This window comes from Tupaia chinensis, unplaced genomic scaffold, assembly GCF_000334495.1.
Source record: "Tupaia chinensis unplaced genomic scaffold, TupChi_1.0 Scaffold143906_1, whole genome shotgun sequence".
NCBI classification, from domain to species: Eukaryota; Metazoa; Chordata; class Mammalia; order Scandentia; family Tupaiidae; genus Tupaia; species Tupaia belangeri.
Window position 1 is genome coordinate 840398 of NW_006203757.1, and position 13426 is coordinate 853823.

At 38.7% G+C, this 13426-nt stretch overlaps 2 protein-coding genes across 8 annotated transcripts in view; one reads left to right on the top strand and one right to left on the bottom strand.

Moving 5' to 3' along the window:
* CCDC66 (coiled-coil domain containing 66) overlaps positions 1-422 on the top strand; it is a 45813-nt gene extending 45391 nt beyond the window's left edge. For all 4 annotated transcript variants that reach the window (XM_006165346.2, XM_014582887.2, XM_027767064.1 and 1 more), the window contains one exon: positions 98-422. In XM_006165346.2, coding sequence (XP_006165408.1) covers positions 98-181 — 84 coding nt within the window. In that variant the 3' untranslated portion in view covers positions 182-422. The remainder of the gene's footprint in view (positions 1-97) is intronic.
* Positions 423-964: 542 nt separating this feature from the next.
* The window catches only part of TASOR (transcription activation suppressor), a gene marked incomplete at its 5' end in the record, with an annotated part of 56303 nt that continues 43841 nt past the window's right edge, over positions 965-13426 (bottom strand). Inside the window, 7 exon segments of one of the 4 annotated variants that reach the window (XM_006165348.3) lie at positions 965-2169; positions 3013-3177; positions 3358-3536; positions 5341-5449; positions 6651-6810; positions 8263-8385; positions 11464-12263. In XM_006165348.3, coding sequence (XP_006165410.2) covers positions 1637-2169; positions 3013-3177; positions 3358-3536; positions 5341-5449; positions 6651-6810; positions 8263-8385; positions 11464-12263 — 2069 coding nt within the window. 4 annotated transcript variants of the gene reach the window in all.

The window sequence follows — 13426 nt, forward strand, 5'->3', positions numbered from 1 at the left end:
AAATAAGTATGATTCTGGGTTACCAGGCCAGCAGTGTAAAACAGAAAGCGTTTGTAAGTTGGCTGCACACCTTACTAATATGTCAATGTGGTTGCAGGGCCTTCTCCAGAAGCAAAAGGAGCTGGAAACTAATCTCATGCCATTAACTGCACATCAAGAAGAGAATTTTAGTTGTTTTTAATGTAGATAACCAAATTTGAGTCTCCCAAATTATAAAATGTGCTTATTGTTCAAACTGTATTTTTCAATAGTCTCAACTTTTCCAATGCTTATTAAAAATTTGTATATTATGTAGTAAAAATGCTGTATTTTTTTTCCCACATACTAAAACAAGACACTTGGAAAAGCATAGTAAACCAAAAAAAAAATCCACTATTTTTCTAGTATATCACAGTTTGGGTATTGAAGTCCTATAAAAACAATTTCCACTTACCTTATATAGTCTGGAGTAGCAGGACCTGTTAACAGTGTCCTTCCACATGTTCTGTGTAGCTTACTCACTGAAATACAACTCATGCATTCTGTTCTATAAAAGTCCTTTGAGAGGTGCCAAACATCTCATATTAACACCTGTAGACTAATTTTTACTAAAAATAACCCAAATTCTGTTTAAGTGCCTTTTCTCTAAATCTTGTTTTTATAAAATTATAGGAACATTAGTATCAATGAGACACAGTTATAGGGGTTTAACATCTATCTCCACCATATATTTTATCTGTGATTTAAAAAAGTTATTTCTGGTAGAGCACTAAAGTGCTTAATAGTAATACCACCTCAAAAATAAACTTCCATTATTGTAACCCTAACCAATTTAAAAATCAAAGCTTATTCCAGTTGTTTAGTGCCTCTGATACACAGGAGCCTATCTTTTGAATTGGGTTAAAATGGGACTCACACAGGCACTGAAACTCAAAACATACTCTCAAAGCCAGAATTCTTTCATTCTTTCATGGCTAAGCCTTAAGATTAAAAATGCTAACTGATATTAAGCCCTACATACATAGTTAAGCAATTGGGTTGTCCGAAAAGTCATGATGCATTTTTGCATAGAAACACATAGGGAAAAATTATGCCATGGCTTTTCTGATAACCCAATAAATACACTGTTAGATAAGTTCTGATGTATTAAGCCAAAAACCCTGTATATATTTATTAACATCACTGGCTTATACCTATGTAAAAACACCATACAAAAGTTTAAACCAAAATAAATACAAGTTGATCATTTCAGCAAAAGTAGCTTGTATTGTTTGCTATTAGAGTAAGAAAACTAAAGCCAATGCTGTTATCATCTTTCTGCAAACCTCTAATTTTACATATTGCAAACCTCTAATTGTACATATAAACAAAAAAAGGCTTCAATTTGAAGCCCAAGTACAAGTGACATATAAATGTAAAAACTTAAAAAGTGCCAACATGAGATAATTCAAGTACAATATATGTTAAAAATATATATATATTTATTTCAATTTTTCAGATGCTTCAACTGTTACAGGCCATCATGATTTAAATAAGGGAAAAAACATTTGAGAAAGGACAAGAAACCTTTTGTTTAAAGAATGAAATATAAATTGTTAATTCACTTTAAGAAACAGAAAAGGTCCACAACAACATATTTTTTAAAAAGTTACTGTAATTATTTCTCTTTTGAATATGGCCTGGAAGAATCATTTTTCCCCCAATTTAATGGAGATGGAGATTTATCTCTATCCAAGCTTTGAGCATAAGCAGATAAAAAGTAATTTTCACTTTCTTGAGACTGACTTGATGAAAGGGCATATGGTGTCCCCAAAAATGTCTGATGAGTGAGAACACTGAAATGACTAAACTGATGGGACATATTTAATTGACTGTGATAAACCTGAAAGTTGCTATATGAATCCTGTTCTGCTGAACTGCTGTTCTCTCCTTCAGAGCACACTATATCAACAGAAGTTCTCGCTTCAGAATCAATTTGATAAGTCTTATCTTCTAATAAACTTTTTTGCACGTTAAGAGACGATTGCAACTCAATTTGAGTATTCGTTTTTTGATCTGTTCCACGTGATCCTTTGGTCTCTTTCGCCAATATTTCTGAATGAAAATTGCTGAATACTTCTATATGTGAGATTTCATCCCCTGAATCCAGAGACATATCCTCTTCATCCTTTTCATCGTTTTCTAAAAGAGCTACATTTAAAAACAAAAAGTCCTCCTCTATTGAAATACACAATTTGTTTAAGTTTTAAAATTATACACTACTCACACAATATAATGCGTCAGGGTCTGCAAGTCCACAATCCCTTAAAGCTTGGTCTTCTGCCACAAGTTCATTTAGTCACAACACTCACACTAGGTGTGAATGTCCAGATAATCCGATGCTAAAAGCTTCTGCGAAATGTGTTCACGTTTAATGTTGGGAAATCCCAACTCCCAGCTCCAAAGGGGTTAATGTCAAAACAGCATCTAAAGTTATACGGTAATTCAGTATTTGACAAGACAAATACAAGATAAAATTTTTGACATCTAGCTTCACTGGATTACTAAATTGGTTTTAATGAAAGTTCCATCTCTGCTTTTCATCAAAAACAAAGCTACATCTTTTCATTCTACAGAACACCTGAAACCAAAGCAGAGGCCATCTTACAAAAAAACTAAAGCTATGACATACCTCATTATCTTCTAATGAAATTCTTTTATACATCTGGGAAGATTTACATCCCCATATCCGGTTTCCTATTTTTTTCTTAATATAACCCCCTTGGCTGAAATGGCAGCCAAAAAAGGTTACATATGCTTAGAGTAGACAGAAATGAACAGTCTGTTGTAACAACTTGTACTGACTACCCTATATTAAATGAGCAGATCTTGTGCATGCTTAGCATTAGAATAACTGCTTTGAAGTATTTCTCCTAAGGCTGTTTACACCAAGGTGAGTGACTTCCAATAGGTATTTCATTATTTAATAACAAAGCAAAACCATTCCTTTTTTTCTGTCTGTCTTAAAGTAAACGAAAACTACTGAAAAGTTACCTGACTGCGACTCAAGAGTCTCATTAGCACCAATCAGTGGAAGGTTTTCTTCTGTGATTGAGTTGTGATAACCCACAAGATTTTTAAAGTTCTGCATAAAGTCTTCAGCAGTTGCAACCACTATTCCATTATCTGCATAGCAGGAAACCATCTTGGTATTCTTCTCTTAAGAAAAAAGAAAGTTTTATTTATAAACCACTTGAAAATGTACATGAAAAATAATGGACAAAATCCTTTTGTCCACATTTTCAGAATCATAGCTTAACAAAACTCGCCACAACCCCACAAATCCTTTTATCTACATTCTCCTATCCATAGTAGAATGCTGAAGAGTGCTCTCTTTACCTGTTAAAAAGACAATGTGTCGCTGATGTATGTTCTGAGCTTGAAGTCTGATGAGGCAATCCAATTCTGGAGCTTTTCGAGTTTGCGAGTCACAATTGTGGTATGACAAAATTTCAACCAGATGCTTCTTCTGATAGACATTCAGAAGCGTCAACAGACTCAGAGCTTTAGCATTCAATCTATGGAATTAAGCAGTTCAGTATCTGGATTTATAAAATTGAACCAGATTTAAATAATAATTTCTACTTGAGGCAATGAATAACAACTGCATGGCTTAGCTCACTGATAGGATACGGATGCTTCTTCAGAGGGGAAAAGCAGTAATTGTACAGAGGGTTTCATGACCCAAGGCCTAAGGGGCAGCTACTTACTTAATTTCAGATAAAACCTCATGAAGGACATAAAAGGACAAAAACAAATCTTTCCTCCAAAAAATACCACAATACTGGGGCCAGCAGGTGGCATGATAGTTAAGAGTGCTGGACTCCCACATGGCCAACCATCGTTTGAGTCCTGGACCTGGCAGCTTGCTTTCTCACTTTCTATTTTTCTACCACAAGGCATAGTTCATTAAGTGGCAGAAATTGCCAGCTGTTGTCAGGATGATGAAGGATACTGTTAACTGGACAAGTCTCATTGAAATCCATTACACAGTTAAATCTTGCCCTGTGTCAACTTCAGAGGCTTTGAAGTAGAACAAAGTTTTGAGTTGGCTGAAAGTACTTTAAACAGTTATTTAACTGGAGGCCAGCAGATGGTGTAGTGGTTACGTCATTGGACTCCCACATTGCTGACCATGGTTTGAGTCCTGGACCTGATGGCTTAAGAAGCTCATGCCAGACGTGTACATGCGTGCCCAACATTTGGGAGGGTAGTGAAGACACCGCGGTGCAGCCATCCTCCCTAGGGGATGATTTCTTACTTTCCCTCTCACTCACTTACTCTGGTGAGCATAAGTGCCCTATGGCAAAAACCTTAAAAAAATCTCTTAAAAGTTATTTAAGCCTCAATTTCCAAAAAGTATACTATGGAATGTCAAAAGATATTTGAGAAAATAAAGATGTGGTTTGGGGTCAGCAGGTGGCATGATGATTAAGGTGCTGGACTCACATATGGGCAACCATGATTTGAGTCCCAAACCTGGAGGCTTGAAAATCACACCATCCACATGTGTGCCCAAAATCCCTGGAGGAGAATGGAAGAGAAGGGACTGCGGCATGGCCACCTCCCCCGGGAGGGAGAGGGGCCTTCGCACTTTCCCTCTCTGTCTCTCTCTTCAGTTAGTGCAATGTGCCCTACGGCAAAAAAACAAAAACTAAAGTTGTGGTTTAAGTTTAGGAAATGCTGGTCAACACAAAGTAAAACAAAATATTCTTAACTAGTTTCTCAGGTCCTTTAATGTGTGAATACATTTTATGGACTCTACTAATAGGATACGGGATCTCAGACTCATCTGATCACTGCAGTCGTTCATGAAACCTCTCAAATGACTAGTGCTTTCAGAAATGACTTCCAGCCACCTTAGAAATCACTCATAGATACATAGGTAGAAATGCATGTCCTAAGCACATACCCTCTCTCACGAGGCAGAAATTAACTCTTGTCCAAATATGTGTGACTTTATACTAGATTAGCTACCTCAGGTAGTCTTCAATGGGCAGAGGCTCTGTCCTTGTTGGCATATGCATTTCAGTAACAGTTAAAAATACTGATTATTATTCTGTACACACAAGTAGCAAAGATTAAACCAATCCATTTAACTAGAACTTCTGCCTAAAAGTCCCCTACCTACTAGCTTAAAAACAATCACACTGGGCATGTGTGCATGCATGCCCCAAATCCCATGGGTAGAATGGAGGAGGAATTTTCTCACTGTTCCTCTGTCTCTCCAGTGAGTGCACCTGCCCTATGACAAAAACCTTTAAAAACCAAAACAAAACCAAAAGCAATAGCCATTAAAACAATTATTTTTAAAAAGCTTACCTGCCCAGTTCCTTTAGTTTCTTTTGAAATTTACAGTGGACTTTCCACTGCCACTTTCCCTCTGGAGTACTAAGTTCTTCAAGGAATGTCAAAAAATTTTTAAGGTTCTCTGTCAGAAATAATGAATTTTTAATTCAATAAGTCACTCCAAATCTGAGTTATGGAAAAAGTACTTGTTCATACTATGTAGAAAGACCTACACTTGTGTACTATTTTCATTCCTTCTCTAAGGGAGACAGAGGAGATCTAAATATCCCTAAAGTTCTAAGAGCATAACACCTACTCATAATAAAAGAACATGTTTCTGGCAATAATACCAGAAATTATCTAAGTACAGTAAGACCAGAGTCTTGCGGATTTTTTTCTTTTTTCTTTTTAAAACCAGACTTAGAGGAAATTATTTGTAAATACTAAGAGAATGGGAAAGAAATTAGAGATAATACAGGTTCAGGTAAAAAAAAAAACAGAAATGGGGACTAGTATGTGGCATGATGGTTACATTGCTGTACTCCTACATGGTCAACCATGGTTCAAGTCTCAGACCCGGCAGCTTGAAACTCATGCAGGGTACATGTGCATGCATGCCCAAAATCCCAAGAGGAGAAGGGATTGCAGCATGGCCACCCCACTAGGGGGTCAACTCTCATTTTCTGGCGAGCATACCCACACCCTTATAGCAAAAATCTCAATGACAACAACAAAAAAACCAGAAGTGGAGGCCAGCAGATGGCATAATAGATAAGGCACTGGATTCTTCATATGGTTGACCATGGTTCAAGTCTCAGACTTGGCTGCTTGAAAATCATGTCGGCACATGTGCATGTGTGCCCCCAATCCCTAAAGAATGTAGAAGGAATTACGATGCAGCAATCCCTTCTGGAGGGTGATTTCTCACTCTTCTGTCTCCAGTGAGCACATGCGCCCAATGGTAAAAAACAAACACAAAAACAAAAAAACACTTAAAAGAAGAAAAAGAAATGTCAATGGCCCAGGTGCTGAATTCTCACATGGCCAACTGTGGTTCAAGTCCTTGAAACTCACACCAGGCACATGTGCATGCATGTCCAAAATCCCAGAGGTGGTAGAGGGGTGATTTCTCACTTTCTCTCTGTCTCTCCAGTGAGTGCACACGCTCTATAGCAAAACACCTCTCCAGAAAAAAAATGTAAATAGCCAAATAAATGGAGAAATCATTAAAAAAAAAAAAAAAAGAAAGAAAAGAGAATCACTAGTGTTTGTCTCAGTTTTCACAAAAAACCTAGGGGGAAAAAAGGGGAAGTTACACACTCAAAAGAACGCATAAGCCTTACCAATTGTGACAACCTCTGGATTTAGAATTGATTCATCAGATACAATAAAACCTCCAGATACAAATAATTCATTGTATGTATGATTTTTAACATCATCTAGGCTATCAACACCAGCAAAACTAACACAGGGGAGCTTCTTTAAAGTCACCAAGCCAGGTACCTGTTTAAATATAAAGATAAAGCAAATAAGGAATGGATAAATGAATGAATAGACTTTTATTGTAGGTTGTTATACACTAGAGTCTATCAAAATGCACAACTCGGGAACCAGCAGTTAGTCTAATGGCTATGTCACTGGACTCCCACGTAGTCGACCGCGGTTCGCGTCCCGGACCCGGTGGCTTAAAACTCATGCCGGACGCATGTGCGTGCGTGCTCAAGATCCCGAGAGGAGAATGGAGGAGAAGGGATTGCGATTTCTCGATTTCTGTCTCTTATGTCTCTCTCTGTCTGGCGAGCGCACGCGCCCTGTAGCGAAAACCTCTCCAAAAAAAAAATAAATAAATAAAAAAGCACAACTCATCTATTTAGTGCGTAGTGAAAAACCACATATAAAAATTTAATTCTCAGCATTACTTCCCAATACATAAATCAACATTTATGTACTGGAACTGCTAGAAGACAGGGAGAAGGAGTTCACTAGAGCCCTGATAACAAAAAATACAGAAAACCTTAATTGCAAGCTAGAATAGTCGGGAAAAGTTTCAAAGAGCAGTAGGACTAGACATAGGCTCCTAAGACTAAACAGTATCTCTAAGAGAAAGGGGGTCAGGTTTGACAAGGAAAGGAACACAAGTAAGTATTGCCTAGGACATATGAGAACATAAAGTAAGTCAGCAGATCCGCTGGCATTGGAGCAGTCTGTACTTTGAGTCTTAAACTATTGAGTAATAGGGAAGATCTGTGATATAGATATTTAACATGTCACAGATCCACAGAATTGAAACTCAAGGACCAGCAGTTAGCGTAATGGCTATGTCGCTGGACTCCCATGTAGTTGACCGCAGTTCAAGTCCTGGACCCGGTGGCTTAAACTCACGCCAGGCACGTGTGCGTGCATGCCCAAGATCCTGAGAGGAGAATGGAGAAGGGAGAAGGGATTGCAGTGTGGTCATCCCCCCTGGGGGGTGATTTCTCGCTTTCTGTCTCCCTGTCTCTCTCTCTGTCTGGCGAGTGCATGCGCCCTATAGCCAAAACCTCTCCAAAAAAAAAAAAAAGAATTGAAACTCAGAAGCTGATTCATGGAATAGTACTTGAGGTTTTACCTTCTCTAAAGCTTATTTTAAAAACAAAGTAAGATGTGGGGTCAGCAGTTGGAGTAGGGACTATGTCACTGGACTCCCATGTAGTTGACTGCGGTTCGAGTTCCGGACTCAGTGGCTTAAACTCACACCAGGTGCGTGCGTGCCCAATATCCCGAGAGGAGAATGAAGGAGAAGGGATTGTGGCGTGGCCATCCCCCCTGGGGGGTGATTTCTCACTTTCTGTCTGTTTCTCTCTTTCTGGATAGGGCAGCGCCCTATACCAAAAACCTCTCAAAAAACAAACAAAAAGATTTAAAAATAAGGAAATTTAAAAAACCAAAATTAATAAATTTGACTTAACAATTTACCTTGTGAATGAAACCTGCAATGTCTTCATTTTGAATAATAATCAACAGTTTATCTAATTCTGATCTTCGTTCCAAAAACTGTTCTGGATGACATTCTGTATTGCCTAATTTGATAAGATATTCCTGTTAAAAATAAATAACTATATCAACATTAAAAAGCATTTTAAGCAAACATCAATCTAAATGTAAAGTTAAACTACTATGATAAATTTACACTCTAAGAAACCAGAGATCTCAAATCCATGCCTCTACTGCAGAAGGATCTGAAGGTCACAGATTCACCACTGTCACAATGTTTCAATGCCTTACAAATCAAAGCTGAGAAAATGACAGTGGGGGGGAGGGTCACAAAAAGAAACAGGAACCATGAGATTAGACCAGGTTCCTAACCCTGGCCTGTTAGTCATTGTGGATAACCCAGAGTCCAAATATTAATCACATCCTTAGCTGCATTTTCCTTTCCTTTCTAAGCAGGCCCTTGGTCATTTATCACTGGAATGTCCTTCAGAGTTACAAAGCATTGTGATGACCACTGTAGCTCATTTGATTCATATAGATCTTTTTGCATGTACAACAGCATCCACATCATGATTAGCCATTTCTATCACATTTACATCTTGAGGTGAGGCAGACTCCCATCTAACATTCCCCTCCATGTTGGGGACATGGACCTTTCTTTTATAGGACACAGATAGTAGGCTATACAGAGTTCCCTTTGCCCTGTGCTGGTAGAGTCCTGAACCCCAAGGCTAACTGCAGGATCCTAAAGGTCACATTCCTCATCTCACACATACAAGTGATCAATCTACACACCAGAGTGTCACAGTCCTTTTACAAACAGGGTAGAGGCGGCAGAATTGTGCTCAGCACAGTATGGTGCCCAATCTAGTCCCTCCTTCAGCCCCAGACCTACATGCAGCTTTGCTCCAGGGAGGACTGTGCTTTGGAAATGTTGCTGGGTGTGGGGAAAAGTTGAGAAGACTGATGTTCAATCATATAGGGCAAAGCTGCAATCAGGGCATTCCTACTAAATTTTGGGTATCATCCCAAAAAATCCTAATTGGTAAGGAAAACAACACGAGTGAGTAAGTACTACGATTCCTGTTTCATTGCTATGCACTCTTATGTCCTCACTGGGTATATATCACACGAAAGCTGCTGACATCCGAGATCCCCAAACTGACAAAAGACTTAGGGGATGTCAGCAGAACCCAGTCTCTGAGCCACTCTACTCTATAAACCATTTATTTATAGTCTCTTTGCTTCCTCTAACAGAAGAGAAACTACTTGTGATAAGTAAATCCTATCAATGGGAGTACCCTAAGCATTCCCTTATGGAATTAAAATCTAATTGGTTGGTAGTAAACCACTTGTATAACTGTTGCAATGTCTTATTATTTATTACCAGTGGTTTTACTTATCTATGGCTATATACAACTACATGAAATGTTATTCTGCCCCACAGCTTTGGTAGGAAAAAATATACTTAACATTCTTTATACCAATCATGAAGAATGGGGAAACCTTTTAAGATCTTAAGTTTTTTGATCAATATGAGCTGAAGGGAAACATGAAATGGCCACAGTGTCAAGAAATGCCAAGAGTACACCATTAAGCCACCTTGACTGATAAAACCACTGAGGTAAATACTGGAAACTTACTTTACCTCTTTGTATTCCTCCCACTTCATTAAGAACCCAATTAGGGGACCAGGAGATGGCGTAATGGTTACGTTGCTGAACTCCCATGTAGTTGACTGAGGATCAAGTCCTAAACCAAGTGACTTAACACTCATGATCCCAAGAGGAGAATGGAGAAGGAACTGTGGCATAATTGTCGCACGATTTCTTGCTTTCTGTCTGTCTCTCCAGTGAGTGCATGCACCCTGCAGCGAAATCTTTCTCAAACAAACCAATTAAACATTTAAACCTTTTTTTTGTTTTGGAGAGGTTTTTGCTATAGGGCATGTGCACTCGCCAGACAGACAGAGACAGACAGTGAGACAGAAAGCGAGAAATCACGCCCCAGGGGGGATGGTCACGCCACAATCCCTTCTCCTCCATTCTCCTCTTGGGATCTTGGGCACACACGCACATGCACCTGGCCTGAGTTTTAAGCTACCAGGTCCGGGACGCGAACTGTGGTTGACTACATGGGAGTCCAGCGACATAGCCGTTATGTTAACTGCTGGTTCCATATTTAAACCTTTTGAATCAATGGTTTCTAAATATTTTCAGTATGTGTACGTACCTCTCTTTTTGTTTTTTTTTGAGAGTTTATTTTTTTCTTTTCGTTTGTTACAGGGCATGTGCGCTCATCAGAAAGACAGAGAAATACAGAGAGACAGAAAGAGAGAAATCAGCCACTAGGGGATGGCCACGCCGGCAATCCCTTCCCCTCCATTCTCTTCCCGGGCTCTTGGGCACATGTGCCCGGCGAGTTTAAGCCACAAGGTCCAGGACTCAAACCATGGTCAACTACATGGGAGTCCAGTGACATAACCATTATGCTAACTTCTAGTCCCTGTGTAAGTACTCTTTAAAAATGATGTATTAGGGGCTGGGAGGTGGTGTGGTGATTAAGGTGTTAGACTCCCATATGGCTGATTGCAGTTCAAGTTCCAGACCTGGTAGCTTGCTCTCTCACTCACCTTCTAAAAGCTGTCCTTCTGTCTTTCTCTGGTCAAATTAAAATATGATAGTAATAATAACAACAATAATAAATAAAATACATAAAAATGACATATTAGGTAATAGGGGTCAACAGGTGGTGTGGTTAGGGTGCTAGACTCCCCACATGGCCAACCGTGGTTTGATTTCGAGATCCAGTGGCTTGAAAACCATGTTGGGTGCATGTATGCACATGCCCAAAATCCTCAGAGCAAAATGGAGAAGGGACTGTGAGGTGTGACCATACCCCCTGGGGACAATTACTAACTTTGTCTCTGGCAAGCGCACAACCTTTAGCAAAATCCTTAAAAATATAAAACAAAACAAAAAATACATTATTATACAAGATTTTAAATTCTGAGCTATTTAGATCACAGATACTGAATCTAGTTGAAATGATTAGTCTTTTATTCTATCTTGAATTACCAAATAATGTAATTATATGGTCAATATTTAAAACAAAATAAATCCACTAAGAGGTCAGAACAAGACGAAGTCACATAGCATTACTATTACCTTCTTACTTAGTTACCTTTATTTCTTTACAGAGCATACTTTCTTCTTCTTCATGAATATAAAATTTCACAGTATTTTTCTGGACATCTTTCATGATTTTAACCAAACTATTAAATACTTCAGGTTCTAATTGGCTTATAAAATTGGAAAGAGCTGGTTGGGCAGAAATGTTTACATCACCAGGTGATTTTGTTTCTTTTTCTCCTGGTTCCTGGGGAACATCACCAGGTAGAGTAGGATCCAAAGTCACCATGGAGGCATGGTGTGGCTGGTTCATTTCTACTTCAGTCAGACCCAGAGCTGAAGAGGAATGCTGCTCATTAGAGTTGGTATCTTTCAAAGAGTCACTAGAGAGTGGCCCAAGATGTCTACTGTCCAGGTCACTTGAAGAACGTGGTGTGACATTTGTTCCCAGAGGACTGGATGTTATCTTAGTACCCGAATCACTAGGACTGACTGCGGGCTGATTCCTCCCCTTAGCTGATGCTTTAATAATGACAGTATTTAGTTTCTCATGTAAACCATCTACAAACTCTTGTACACCAGCTTTAGAAGAATTACAATACACGAACTCAGAAAGCCGTTTTATCTTCTCTTGTGTTGAAAAGATGGGTGCGGAAATTCTACTGACATAAGAAACATTCTTTTGCTTCAAAATCTCTTCTATCTTCCTAGAAAAGAGATGGTACTCTCCTAACACTGTTCTTTCTGTGGCTTCACTCACTGCAGGCGGCTCTGCGGCTGGCATACACTGTTCCTCCACTGTTACCACCTGACCTGTCAACACGTCCTCCTCAGGGGTACCCTTTAGTGTGTCTGTAAATGGAGAGGATGGAAACTGGTGATCAGAACTTCTCTGTCTACTTATTACCCGGGGATCATTAGGGAAGGCTTTCTGTGGTGGCAGACACACTAGTTGTTCTTCTGGTGATTTCATACCTATACAGGAAGAGTTCATTATATTAACAGCAATCCAAAGAGATTAACATCTGAAAACATAAACTTTTAAATCATGAAAAAAAGAAGGAAAGGTTGAGTACATATTCAAACTCATTACAAATGGGAAGGTAAAATGAAAACCTCAAATAATGGTATAAACCTGGTTTCTGTGTGCCTTACTTTTCTGGCTGGTCTGTGGATCTCAATAGCTAGAGCAACAAACTTGATTACTATTTTCATTGCTTCATTTTGAAGTGTTCAAACAAAGGCCAATTTGACATTAATACAAATCAATTTATTTGTGTATTTTTATTTCCCTACCATTCTTTAGATCTGGCTTTCACAGACATGTAATCGAGGAGCTGGCAGATGATGTGGTGGTTAGTGGGCTAGACTCCCATATAGCCAATCACAGTTTGGGTCCCAGACCTGGTGACTTGCTTTCTCACTTTCTCTCCCTCTGGTCAAAATTAAATAAATAACTCTTAAAAAAAAAAAAAAAAAGTCACACCAGGCACATGCATGTGTGTGCCCAAAATTTCAAGAAACTGGAGGAGAAAGGATTGAGGTATGGCCATCCCCCTGAGGGGTGATCTATCACTTTCTCTCTCTCTGGAGAACACACATATCTTACACCAACCACAAAAAACTTTTAAAATATATATATATTTTTAAGATTATAAATAGTAAGCTTAAAAAATAAGTGGTTTCATGTCTTGGCTTTTTTAATTTAAAAGAAATTTCAAGATTGTTTCATAGGCTATCTCAAAAAAAGAAATTAAGGACCAGCAGGTGGCGTGGTGGTTAAGGTGCTGGGCACTCCCACATGGATGACCACGGTTCAAGTTCCGGACCTGGCAGCTTGCTTTCTCAGTGACTTCTTTGAACATACTTTATAGTAAAAACATGTGACACAACTCAATTAATTATTAAAATACAAATATGGTATCACCCAAAATTTCGGTAATTAACAAAACCTAAGTCAATGCCCTATTGATCAAAAACCAGAAATTCAAGTTCGGAAAAAGGGCACACTGGGA